The 13,203-nt window shown below is 52.1% G+C and overlaps 3 protein-coding genes across 3 annotated transcripts; 1 reads left to right on the top strand and 2 right to left on the bottom strand.

Annotated features, from left to right (window-relative positions):
* Positions 1–58: 58 nt before the first annotated feature.
* M438DRAFT_370184 (phospholipase D) lies at positions 59–6,148 on the top strand. The gene is made up of 3 exons (XM_029908160.1): positions 59–5,752; positions 5,806–5,874; positions 5,931–6,148. The coding sequence occupies exons 1-3, from the start codon at positions 348–350 to the stop codon at positions 5,935–5,937; spliced, it is 5,481 nt and encodes a 1,826-aa protein (XP_029754657.1). The 5' UTR covers positions 59–347; the 3' UTR covers positions 5,938–6,148.
* A 922-nt stretch (positions 6,149–7,070) lies between these two features.
* On the bottom strand, positions 7,071–7,790 carry M438DRAFT_340626 (uncharacterized protein; the record flags this gene model as incomplete). The annotated part of the gene is made up of 1 exon (XM_029904345.1): positions 7,071–7,790. One exon carries the CDS (start codon positions 7,788–7,790, stop codon positions 7,071–7,073), a length of 720 nt encoding a protein of 239 aa, XP_029754656.1.
* A 466-nt stretch (positions 7,791–8,256) lies between these two features.
* M438DRAFT_285646 (uncharacterized protein) lies at positions 8,257–12,504 on the bottom strand (the record flags this gene model as incomplete). Its single annotated transcript, XM_029901545.1, has 1 exon — positions 8,257–12,504. The coding sequence occupies one exon, from the start codon at positions 12,502–12,504 to the stop codon at positions 8,257–8,259; it is 4,248 nt and encodes a 1,415-aa protein (XP_029754655.1).
* Between the last annotated feature and the right edge of the window lie 699 nt (positions 12,505–13,203).

Genomic DNA, 13,203 nt, shown 5'->3' with positions numbered 1-13,203 from the left:
TGATGGCGTCGCGGGTTGAGGGGGGATGGGAGAGTTTCATGATTTCCATATCGAGATTAAACGAGCAGGTACTCTCGACTTTTGGTGAAGCTTCTCTCTGTCGCTCCTTCCCTTCACCATCCGACGACAGTAACTTCCATTCCAGCCCAGTTATACGCTTCTTCTCCGTCAGCCGCATCGCCCAGTCCCAGTCGGCAGCCAACCTCTCTCCTTTCCAACTTTCCCAGCATCCCCGAAACACCGACTCGACTCGCGTGCCCGTTAGCACAATTTCTACACCCTACAACCTTTAGTATTGTAATATGAACTGAGCAAAAACACCGAGAGAATCTACAGAGACCGAAAAGATGCAGATGGTGGCAGAAGAAGAGACTCCGAGGTCCTTGTCGCCAATGACGCGACCTCGATTCGGAGAAGGCGCCAGCAGTCAACCTTCATCCCCTCTGAGGACTACCTTCACACCCGAGGTACCTACTCCGGCGCAAACCACCCTATCGCAAGAGCTACTCCGACCGCCAACTGCCGTTTCTGTCCACTTCGGTCCCCCGACTCCAGCCGACTTCAATCTGCCGTCTACCAAGAGCTTCAACAATGGCTCTGCCCCACGCTCTGTCTCAGCTACCAGTCTCCGTCCACGGCCATTCGTCTTGCGCCATGATTCCGACCCAACACTACGTACAGTGTCTCGCAGTAGGGATGTGAGTGGAGGAAGCGGTACACAGACCCCACCAGAAAGACGACTAGGAGAAGATCAGCTTGATGCAGGAGACGAACATGGCCGTCAAGGTTCTTTCTTTGCACGTCTGAAGGCCATGGCTACACCCACACACTCGCGTCATCCAAGCGAGTTCACCAATGCTTCGGTACTCATGACTCCTACGGAAGAGTTGGACGAGCCGTCTTTTCCTTTCTACGGGCCATCGCATCAACCACAGTCGCATCACGATGGCAGTGAAGCCGAGGGTGACATTGAAGACTCGATGGATGAACTTGCCGAGGGCCAGGAGACTCGTCCAAAGCGCAAGTCTAGGAGGAAGATGGAGAAGACTGTATCCGCCGGCCCTTCGACTCCGCGCACACCACGCTTCCCGTCTTTTTTGCGCGATCATGCAGACCAATCTCCACGCTTGCCACGTAGGGCTACCATGACAGACATTCCCGAAAATTCTCGAGTAGGCGTCAGCGAGGACGAAGGCCGCGACCGTCTTGCGAAAAGCGCTTGGAGACGTGGTCTCGAAGGCGCGAGAGGTCTCAGTTACGCTCACCGCAGCAGCAGACCCACCAATGACGCCGCAGAGCAGTCTGACTCCAACCGCCCGACCACTGCCAGGAGGTTCACTGGATTTGCTGGCCTTGACGGCGCAGCCTCACCATGGAGAGGTCGTGGAGAACGCCAGCAAAGTACTAGTGCTCAAAAATGGAAACAGGTCAAGGCTGGTCTGAAGCTACTGGGCCAACGCAAAAAGGACGAGCGAGTCAAGGTTGATCACCAAAAGTCAACAGAGCTTATGGCTGAGCTGCTAGCCGGTTCGCCTGCTGCAATCTTCCTGGCTAGTATGTATCAACGCGACGAGCACGGGCGTCGCAAGATTCCTGTCCTGCTGGAACAACTTAAGATCACCATTCCTTCAAGCCAGAATCGCGAGAGCAAGTCTGGCGATCGTCATATGGTCTTTACCATCAATCTTGAGTATGGTAGTGGTCCGTCACGCATGTCTTGGACTATCCACCGCTCTCTTCGCGACTTCAGTAATCTGCATCTCAAGTACAAGTTTCAAAGTCAGTCGGAACGCTACTCGATACTCAAGACCGAAGATCGGTCGAAAGCGAAGATTCCGCGCTTTCCCAGGAGTACCTTCCCTTACCTTCGTGGTGTCAGAGGCTTGGCCGATGACGATGAAGACGAGGATGAGAACGCCATTGCCGAAGGAAGCGGTGCTGAGGGTGAGGCTAGTGGAACCGAAAGACCCGGTATGAAGAAGCGACGTAGAACGTCCTTTGCTCTTTCTAGAAGAAAGTCCAGTACTGGTCATGTGTCTGGCCCTGACGGAGTGACCGGTGAAGCCGGTAGAGCCGGCAGCATCGCAGGCGGAGGTGCCAAAGCCAAAGACCTTTACAGCGAACGTCAACGCAGAAAGCTCGAATATTACCTTCAGCAGATGATCAGGTGGTTGGTGTTTCGCCCTGACAGTACGAGGTTGTGTAAATTCCTCGAGCTGTCAGCTTTGTCCTTGCGCTTGTCGGTCGAAGGAGGCTACCATGGTAAGGAGGGTCTGATGTCCATTATCTCCAAGTCCGACATCCGCAGGAGGCCTGTCACTGGATCAGTTACGGCCTTCATGAGAAACGCAGAGCCCAAATGGATCATGATCCGTCACAGTTACATCGTCGCCTTGGATAGTCCCGAGTCGCTTGAACCACGTGAGGTCTTCCTTGTCGACGGCGGATTCACCACCAACAAGGTCAGCAAGAAGCGCTTGAGGGATCAAACCGCGGAAGAGCTGGCCAAGACAGCTGGAAACGCCACTCAGCCGAAACATCACATCCTTCGAGTCTGGAATTTAGAGAGAAAGCTGAAGTTGTTGGCGAAGAATGAACGCCAGCTTATGCAGTTTCAAGAATCGATCGACTACATGGTACGAAACACGGTCTGGTCGCTGAAGCATCGTTTCGACAGTTTTGCCCCAGTCCGTAAGAACGTCTTCGCTCGCTGGCTTGTCGACGGAAGAGATCACATGTGGCAGGTTTCGAGAGCCATCGACAATGCCAGAAGCTTCGTATACATTCACGACTGGTGGTTGAGTCCCGAATTGTATCTGCGCAGACCTGCCGCCATCAGTCAGAAGTGGCGTCTCGACCGCCTGCTACTGCGCAAGGCCCAAGAAGGTGTCAAGATCTTTGTCATCGTCTACCGCAACATCGAGTCCGCCATCCCCATCGACTCCGAGTACACCAAGGCTTCCCTTCTCGATCTCCACCCCAACATCTGTGTACAGCGTTCGCCCAACCAGTTCAGACAGAATCAGTTCTTCTGGGCCCACCATGAAAAGCTTGTCGTCGTTGACAATGCCATGGCCTTTGTAGGCGGTGTGGATTTGTGTTTTGGTCGGTGGGACGATCCGCATCATTCGCTGACCGACGACAAGCTGACTGGCTTCGAATTGGATATGGAAGGTCCCAGGACTGCTGACAATTGTCAAGTGTGGCCTGGCAAGGATTATTCCAACCCCAGAGTGCAGGACTTCTATGCCTTGGACCGCCCATACGAAGAGATGTACGACCGTACCAAGGTGCCTCGTATGCCCTGGCACGATATTGCTATGACTATTGTTGGTCAGCCTGCCAGAGACGTGGCTCGTCACTTTGTGCAGCGATGGAACTACATCCTCAGACAGCGTGTGCCGTCTCGTCCTACACCCATCCTTCTTCCTCCACCCGAGTTTGACCAGAGCGAACTCGAAAGACTCGGTATGACCGGTACCTGCCAAATCCAGATCCTCCGCTCTTGCACCGCCTGGTCCATTGGCACTACGGAAACAACGGAATGCAGTATCATGAACGCTTACGTCTACCTGATCACCAACTCAGAGCACTTTGTGTATATTGAGAACCAGTTCTTCATCACTAGTTGTACTGTTGAAGGCTCACAGATCATCAACAAGATCGGTGACGCTCTTGTCGAGAGGATTATGCTTGCTCATCAGAGAGGTGACAAGTGGCGAGCATGTCTCATCATTCCTCTTATGCCTGGTTTCCAGAACCAGGTCGATTCGCAAGACGGAACCAGTGTTCGTTTGATCATGCAGTGCCAGTATCGTAGTATCTGCCGAGGCGAGTCGTCAATCTTCGGTAGACTGCGTGCCCAGGGTATCGACCCTACTCAGTACATCGAATTCTACGCCCTCAGACAATGGGGCAAGATTGGTCCTCGCAAGTGTTTGACTACTGAACAGCTCTACATCCACGCCAAATGTATGGTTGTTGATGATCGCAGTGTCATTATTGGTTCCGCCAACATCAACGAGCGCTCCATGTTGGGCACAAGAGATTCCGAGGTGGCAGCTATCGTCACTGACCAGGAAATGATCCCTTCGGTGATGGGAGGCAAGCCTTATGATGTCGGCACGTTCCCCCACACGCTTCGTATGCGCCTCATGCGTGAACACTTGGGCATTGATGTCGACGAGATTTACCGTCGCGAGTGTGAAGCTGAGAAGGCGTTCCAGGATGAAGAGATGGAGCGCATTTACAGAGATGACTTCATCACCCCTCCTGAAACTCCTACAGCCCACGGCTTGACAGAGGAGAACTTGAGCCAGAATAGTGAACCAGACGGTAAGGCCGGTGTGTTGCACAACTTCCTCAACGAGACCAACAGCGTCCAGCCTAGCCAAGTGGACGGGGCTGGTGGAAAGAAGCAATCGATGGACAGAACGCACGATCTTGACGTTGCTGGCTTTGGCACCGATAACATGAAGAACCTTGAGGGAGTGGCCGACATGTCTGCAAGAGATACTTACATCACCAGCCATGGCAAAGAGGTGCTTAAAAGTAGTCACCTACTTGACTCCGCTGCACGCCCCAGATCTTCCTCGCTGAGAAAGGACATGATACATCAACACCACCAGCATCATCCTCACAACGCTGCCGAAGCTGGCCACTTGCTTCCTCCAAAGATGCCGCCTCGTATGAATACTCGTGAGCTTGGACTTACGCAATTGTCTCAACTTCCTCCTCTGCCTGTCCTTGATGATTCAGACATAGGAGGTCCGTCATTACTCAAGGAAGTCACCTCTGAGAATGCGCATATTATCAATCCGCTGCTGAAATCCATGACGCATCCTGTAGTCGACGAAGACTGCATGCGCGATCCACTGGCTAACGACTTTTACAAAAAGATCTGGCATCAGGTTGCTGAGAACAACACTCGCATCTACCGCCAAGTCTTCCGCTGCATGCCCGATTCCGATGTCCAGTCATGGCGTGAGTACCGCGAATTCAATGCATACAACGAAAAGTTCATGCTGTCGCAAGGAATGGGTACCAGTGCGCCACTTGCCAAGGAATCGAAAGATGCCCCTGATACTAGTGGTCCTCCTGGTTCTGGCGGCGCTGATACCCTTTCCTCCGCCGCGGCACTCTCTGAGCGTGCTAGCAAACACGCCAGTAACAGATTAAGCGGCTTGAGCAAGAAGCTCTTTGGTGGTGGTCGTCCCAGCACTTCACATTCTAACGTTACCGCTGCCAATGACGATATGTCCGAGAAACAAGCAATAGAAGGGGGTCCTCGTGCTTCCGACTCAGCTCTCACAACAAATCCTGACGACCAAGCCGGCGAAGAACAACTCGACGAGAAGGTGGCTCTAGCCCAACGTAACGACAACGCCAACACTGAAGCTACCCTCGCGGCACCTCCTCTCGATGGCGCCGCTGCAACCCCCAGCACCACCGCCAATGGAACCATTCCTCGCATCATGAAGGCCCGCACTATCCAATTCCCAGAAATGACCGAGAAGGAAAAGAACATGAACTTCGAGCCTGGACAAGTTCAGCATGCTGCCACCACTGGCACTACTACAAGCAACACAAACAACATACAGCACAGCACTTCCACTAAGCGTAGACGCAATAGAGCCAACACCAAGGGAAGCATGAAGACTGCTGCCTTCGTTGAAGATGTGTTGACAAAGGAGGAGGCTGAGGGTTTGTTGAAGTTGGTGCAGGGCCATTTGGTCACTTGGCCTTATGACTGGTGAGTCTTACTGATATGATGATATGTGGACATGATGCTAATACGAATGACAGGCTTGAGAGAGAAGAAAAGGGCGGCAACTGGCTTTACAACATCGATCAAATTGCTCCTTTGGAAATTTAGTAAGTTCATATGATAGCGATTGGGAAGAAGAGCGTGTACTGACTGCCATCTCTAGCGATTGAGCGAACTGCTCGATGTCCCGACCGCTGTCTTGACGGCCCCGAGCCGACTTCAGCCTTTTCGACTCGACCATTCCGAGTTCGACTTTTCCTTTGACTTGACCCCATCAACTCGTCACACTACAACTCTTTTCTTTCTTTGTTCACCATACACCAGAAGACATCCATTTTCCGCATTCGGCTTTACAGCGGCATTCAGTTCGGCGTTGTCTTTCTTTCTTTCTACTTGCATTTTTTTGTGCGTTTTGGAAAAGGAAAGAGGTTTTTTTTCTTGTTGTACATTACTGGAATAGTTCATTTCTGGAAACAGAGGGAGAGGTGTATACATTATGTTTTGATTTGTGTGTTTTTGACCAATGTTTTCTTGTGCGTGCTATAGCGACTTCAGTAAATCGCTCGGGTGCTGCCATACTCGTCGGTGACTGCCTTGCCTCGTTCGTGTCCTCGAGGAATGTCTTCTCCGCCTCGCCGTTGTCATAGATCACCTTTTTGGGCCTTTGCGGGCTGATTTCTTCGAGGCGAGCTCACTCTATGAAAAGTGGCAAGTTAAAAGTCATACAGCAGAGTCGTCTTTCCTCATTTGCATATGAATATGGCAGAGCTCTGAGCGCTGAAACTAAATAATCCTTCCAATCCCTCGATCAAAGCTTCTCTCCAGACAACGACTTCAGAGAGATTCGAAGAAGTTGTGATTTGTCGAGAGAAAGGGCAAGGACAACGCGCTTGCAAGTGTCTTCTATGAAGTCGATGAGTCAGCGATCATTTGTACCATGCAGTCATTTCGACCAGCTGAGCAAGTTTGAGCAGCTTACTGAGGATTTCCAACACCCATATCGTTCCGAAAGTAAAGCTTGATAAGAGCAATGCTGCTGATCGTCAAAGGTGGCACGATTTGCTATTGTGGCACACATCCTATCGCCCCATGAGTGGTCTTGTGCTATTTGGACACGTCTCGAACAAGGCGAAAGGAAAAAGAGGTAGAAAGCTCATATCTCTAGGAGACAGTAACAATGGAAAACAATTACGAGACATTCATGGCATTAAGATCACCAGCAGCGATGACCTGTATACGATAGTACTTGCAATTGGTACCTAACAGAAAAACTGAACCAGAGACTTGGATTTTCGAGAATAGCTCAGTAGAAGCTCGAAAAGAGGCAATAATTGCCAACGGCGAACTGAGGAGCACTCAAGACAGGCACCTTCTCGATGTTGATGCGTCCTGGTCTGAACTGCATTTCGCCTTTGATCGAGCGCTCCAAGACCTTTACCCTTCCCTCCAGCACACCATCCCTTTCCTTCACCACCATCACCTCCTCCTCCAACTCCTTGACCCTCTCCTGCAACTCCCTCTTCTCCACCTTCAACTCCTCGACTTCCATCTGGAGTCCCTCACAGATGCCCTCCAGGTACTCCCCTCCCGAAGCACACCTCTCCACTCTCTTCTTCATCTCCTTGAGCTGGAGCGCATGACTGTTGGCTCTGACCTCCAGCTTTTTCGTCTCGACAGATTGGTCGTTCATGCCGTTCTCCACAACTCTCATGGTTTGCTGCAGGCGGAGCTTGCGATCCTTGTTCACATGGCGCTGCTCGCGGAAGTTTTTGCCCGTGTGAGCTTCGTGGACCTCATTGAGGTGGGTTTGATGAGCGAGAGAGGTCTCGAGGGCTGTGACACGAGAGAGGAGGTCGGCAATCTCGGGGGTAGGGGCGAGAGGGATGGTAGAGTCGTGCATGGCGACGGAAGGGGTGGTGATGTTTTGCTGCAGGGTTTGAGAGTGCGCAGAGGCGACGCGGATGGCGTGGTCTGCCTTGAGGAGCTCGACAGGGGTGAGAGCGGTTTTGTTGATGTCGTCCATCGCGTTGATAGAATCGATGTTGTGGGAAGAGTTTTTACGCAAAGCGAAATCAAAGTCGAGGCAGAGGGTTGCGAGGACGAAAGCCAAGGTGGAAACCCGGGGGTGTGAAGGTGTTGTGAAAGTGATGGACAATGGGAGCATTTCACTCGTCAAACGTGTTGCGGATACGCTTGTCAAAATGCAGCAACTCATCACACCGACCTGCCTTGTCCACTGAGAGAGGTCATGGCTCTGCCTCCCTTTGGACAACCGAAGTAAACACAACACGATCTTGCATTTTGACAAGCATGTTCTGCACGCTGGTCGGCACGGGAGATCAAGGTTTACGAGGAGGATGGGAGATTTTGCATGATGTGTTCAAGAAGTGATTTGAGATTCTATGTGGGTATTAGGTCAAGCACCAGTCTATTATATGAACGCCTCGCTGTCCCAGCAAGAAAACAAAGAAAAGATGAAACGAAAGCTTTTACTCAGCCTTCTTGGACGCCTTGGTCCTCAGCTTCATGAGTGCGAACACAAGAGCGTAACCGGAAAGAGCAAAGATGACACAGATGGCAGCATCTCTCCAGCCGTAGTAGTAGTCCTTCAGGTTGAGAGTAGCGAGGTAGTCGCTACCACGGGTGTATTGGCACACATGGCAGTCGGCAGTGGCATCAGGGTTGATGAGGTTTGATGCGGCACCCATGCCTTGAAGGTAGTTACCAAGGTACTGTGCGCAGGTCTGACCCGAAGGAGGGTTGAAGATGGCGAATTCAGACTGTTTGCAGTGAACCTCCTGATCGAAGGTGGTGAAGACAAGGAGCGAACCCATGAGGTAGTTGAAAGGGTTGAGGTAGTACAGCCAGTAACGCCAGAAAGGCTGGATCTGATTGTAGGGTACCAAAACACCACAGAAAGAGACGAGAGTTCCGATAATGAGAGGGTTGACAAGAGAGGCAAAGACAGCGTTGGGTGCGTACGCAGCAACAAACTGACCGATACCGGTGTAGATGAATTGGTAGACCAACATGACGAAGAAGACCGAACCAGCAGACGACGACTCTGAGGGGAAGCCGACAGTGTAGTAGAAGCAGACGAAGTAAAAGGTAGCACAGAGAACCAGGTAGGGGATCTCAGAAACGATGAGACCGGTGGTGAAGGCTTTCCAGTCGTACATTTTCGACTTCTTCTCACGAGTTTCGTAGACGTCACGACGCTCAATGAACAGAGGTTGCAACTGTGCGATGACACCGGGAGCAACGAAGATATAATTGAAGATAGCGAAGAGGTTGAGCTGAAGGTCAGCGACTCCGTTGCCGATCATCCAGAAGGTGAAACCCATGAACAAAGCAGTACCGATGTGCAGCATGATTTTGTTCATGATGTAGTCGGTGTTGCGGTAGATTGAGATGTTCATGCGGTTGCTGACGAGTCTAGTCTGAGTCCAAAGAGAAGTGGCGAATTCGTAGCCGTCGTCCTTGGTGCCTGGGGGCTTGCCGGCGGCGTCTTGGATCATGGCGTCGAGCTCTTCGTGCATCTTCTTGTTCTCAGGAGAGTCGAGCCAGACCTGGTGCCAGTCCTTACCCTTGGAGAGGGAACCAGAGCAGACATCAATCATGTGCTCAGCAGGGTTGCTGGAAGGAGGGCAGGCAGCATCGTGACGGCCGAAGTATTCCTTGATGGTGTTGGCACCGTCACCGATGTCGCCGAAATACACAGTCTTGCCACCACGAGTGAGGAGAAGGAGGGTGTCGAACTCGGCGAAGAGTTGAGCAGAAGGCTGATGAATAGTGACGAGGACAGCTTGACCAACATCGGCGAGCTTGCGGAGGAAACGCACGGTGTTGAAAGCAGCCTGACCATCAAGACCGGAAGTAGGCTCGTCGAGGAAGATCAGAATAGAAGGCTTAGACACGAGCTCAACACCAATGGTGACACGCTTTCTTTGTTCGATGGACAAACCAGCACCAGGCTTGCCGATAAGAGTGTGCTCGATGTCGTGCAACTCAAGGAGATCGATGATAGTGTCGACGTAAGCAAGCTTTTCCGAATCAGGAGTATCACGGCTTTGACGAAGGAGAGCAGAGAACTCAAGAGCCTCTCTGACAGTGGTCAATGGCTCGTGAACATCAAGTTGCTCGCAGTAACCGGCGGAACGTTGGAAAGAAACCGAGAGAGGGCGACCGTCGACGAGAATCTCACCCTTGATCGTACCGTCAGTCTTACGCTGGGCCAGAACATCGAGGAGGGTGGTCTTTCCGGCACCAGAACTACCCATAAGGGCACCGAGCATACCAGGTTTGACATAACCGTGGATGTTGTCGAGAAGGACTCTGTCACCGGAAGGAGTCTTGACAGTGTAGGTCAGGTTTCTCCAGGTGAAGATACTAGTGTTGCGGACAAGCTGGTCGTTGTTCTCAGATTCAGACTTGGGCTTCTCGTTCTCGCCTGCAGGGACCTGGGTGTCGGCACTCGAGATGGAGGCTTGAGACTTCTCGGCGGGGTTCTCCTCATCATTGGGGGTCTTGTTCATGACGCCCTTGGCGAGGTGAGCCTTCTCACGGGGAACCAGGAGGAAACCATTGGAGTTACCGTTCTCGTCCCAGCGCATGGTGAAAAAGATGGTCATGCCAACAAAGAGGAACCACCAAGCGAAGAGGATACCAACGTTACGCCAGATGTGAGTAGGGCTGTATGAGAGACTGCTGAGGTACTGCTCTCCGGTGACCGAAGTAGCACCAGGAAGAGCACCGCGCACACCAGCACAAGCTTGGTAGGCAGAGTCGGCGTAGCCAGGACCGTTGGGGACGAGGTTGTTGTTGACACAAGGAATAGTGCGACCCTTGAACTCGTTACCAAGCAGAGACTCGAAACCGTAAGACATCGGGTTGATCCAGTAAATCCAGACGAACCAAGGGTGCATTTCAGGCTTGGGGATCTGGTAACCGATGTAGGTAATCAAAGCACTGATCATGAAACCTGAGACTTTGGAGGCAGCGTCGAATGTGGGGAAAGCGGCACCGATAGCTCTGAAGAGGGCAGTCATGACTAACGTCGAAAGGTAAATAACGAACCAGTAGGTGAAGAAGGCAGCAGCTGTCACCTTCAGACCGACCATAAAGTACAGCACGACGGAGAAGACACTGATCTGGAAGACGAGGACAGGAAGATCGCAAGCGATTTGAGCGATACAGAAGGCGGCAGGGTTGTAGAAGGCAAATGCCTTGTGCTTCGACAAGATGGGACGGCCAGAGAAAGAGTCTGTGACTTCGGACATGGCGAGAAGAGCGTTGAACAAGAGGGACAAGAAGAGAGCACCGCCCTTGATAAAGAGACCAGAGGAGTTATTGGGGGCGTTGTAGAAGAGGGAACCAGAAATCAGAGCCTGTACAAGGGTAGAGCCCTGCTTGATGAGGAAGGTGGCCTTGTCACCCCACAGAATCTCGTATTGTCTGATAATACAGGCCTTGACTTGCGACTGGAAGCCAACAGTGTTCGGACTATGACTAGGAATGCCCTTGGCCTTATCCTCGTGCGTCGCCCTCTGGAAGTCGGCAGTCCACTCCTTTGCACGTGAGCTTTCCGGGAAGTCCAGCTCTTTGTCCATCTTGGCTCTGATTGAGGACTTCTCGTAGCGCTCGCGAATGGCCACGGGGGTCCTAGGGAACTGGGCCTGGAAGCCGTCCTTGATTTTGCGCTCAGTGGGGACGGTGACACCAGTCAGGAAGTCGGCAACATTGGCAGCGTCATCGCAAATAAATCCGAGTTTCTCCATGAAGGGGCGAGCTTGAGCGCGAGGGCCGTAGTAAATCTGCTTGCCCTCATCCAGGACCAAAACTTTGTCGAAGAGGTCGTAGATGCCGTTTCCGGCCTGGTAGAGAGTGACGATAGTAGCCAAGCCGTTTTTATCGGTCAAGGCGCGCAGAGCACGGGTGTACTCCAGAGCAGTCGAGGCGTCTAAACCACGGGTCGAGTTGTCCCAGCAGTAAACACTGGCCATTGTTGCAAGGGTCTCGATAATGGAGACACGCTTGCGCTCACCACCACTGACACCACGAACGTACTCGTTTCCGACTTTGGTATCAGCTGTGTGGCCAATTCCCATCGATCTGAGGAGGAAATCCTTGTACTCGGTACGGAATTGTTCTCTGGTCTCGGTGCCTTCGGGCAGGTTGTTGGGGACCTTCAGGCGTGTGGCGAAATCCATAGTGCGGCCGACTGTGAGCGTGGGGAAGAAAAGCTCGTCTTCGGTGTTCATGGCGATTTGACCTCTGTATTGCTGGGCCTCCTTAGGGTCCATGGTACCAAATCTGATGTCACCATCGATTTCTGCGTAACCTGCTCTCCTGTTTGAAAGCATTTTCAACAATGTCGTGCAACCAGCTCCTGGACGGCCAAGGACAAGAAGCATCTCTCCTGGCTTTACACATCCTGAGCTGTTGTCGATGATTGTCCTGAGCGGAGCAGGATGGCGACCTTCCTTGATGTGTTGAGGAATGTTGAACTGACTCAAGAAGTTCTCATTGTAGGCGGCATCTGCACCAACACCCTTGACTGTGAGGTTATTCCAGGTGACTCCGAGCTTGCGTCCAGTGGCAGGGTCGTTCTCGGCGTATCTCTTGACTTCAGGCATCAAGGCCCAGTCTTCGGCTTTGCTGATGTGTTCGTCGTCCTTGGGCTCTTCGTAGTCGGAGATGCCAGAGCGACCAGATACCGTTCGTGAAATGCGACGCATAAGGTCATCACCGTAGCCGTGGTTGAGCGAAGGCGCCCATGCTACTTGGCTTGTGGTAGCCATTATGTGAAAAGTGGAAGCGTAAGCAGTAGTGACAAGTTGTTGTGCCTATGTACAAGAACGTAATTATCCACGGGCGCTCTGCAGGGATGCGTCCCAATTTGAGCGTGAAGAAGGTCGAAAAAAACAAAGACGGTTTGAGAATGGCTCAGAAAATTGCAAGGCGCGATGCTTGGATCATATATACAAACGCCTCGTAGGATTAGATCCAACAGCAATCGGAGACGGTGTTTTTTCAGTCAAGTTTAGAACACTAATCTCGAATCAGACTCGGATGGCGGAAACTTGTGCCTTCCCTGCCAATCATATCGCAGCATTTCGCCCAGGGATCGAGCAAAAAGTCAAAGCGTCGCCTAGAACTTCTTCGAGGAGATGACGTGTGGGGCGGATTCGGGGGCTTGAGGTCCCTTCTCTGCCGAAACTCTCAACAGTAAAACGACAACACCTCCTGTCCAGCTCGGATTTTGATAAAACCTGCCCTGATGCCGACTGACTCATCAAGCTTCTATGGATCGTGGAAAGAACGAACATCCGGGGTCGTATCTTCTCCATCGATTCTGATGCCTCTTGCATCTTGATAGGATGCTCGGCAACGGACCAACTGGATCGCGACGCGTTTTTTCCTTTGTTGCTCCGAGT

The sequence above is a fragment of the Aureobasidium pullulans genome (assembly GCF_000721785.1).
Source record: "Aureobasidium pullulans EXF-150 unplaced genomic scaffold scaffold_50, whole genome shotgun sequence".
In the NCBI taxonomy this organism is placed as follows: Eukaryota; Fungi; Ascomycota; class Dothideomycetes; order Dothideales; family Saccotheciaceae; genus Aureobasidium; species Aureobasidium pullulans.
Note: the sequence above shows the minus strand (reverse complement) of the source record. Positions and strands in the feature narration are given on the sequence as shown.

What these genes read in the sequence shown, in the direction of transcription:
- M438DRAFT_370184 (XM_029908160.1), top strand. Translation starts at nt 348, where the DNA reads ATGCAGATGGTGGCAGAAGAAGAGACTCCGAGGTCCTTGTCGCCAATG. An exon ending in GTCACTTGGCCTTATGACTG is followed by an intron (nt 5,753 to 5,805) that starts GTGAGTCTTACT and finishes TACGAATGACAG; the next exon opens with GCTTGAGAGAGAAGAAAAGG.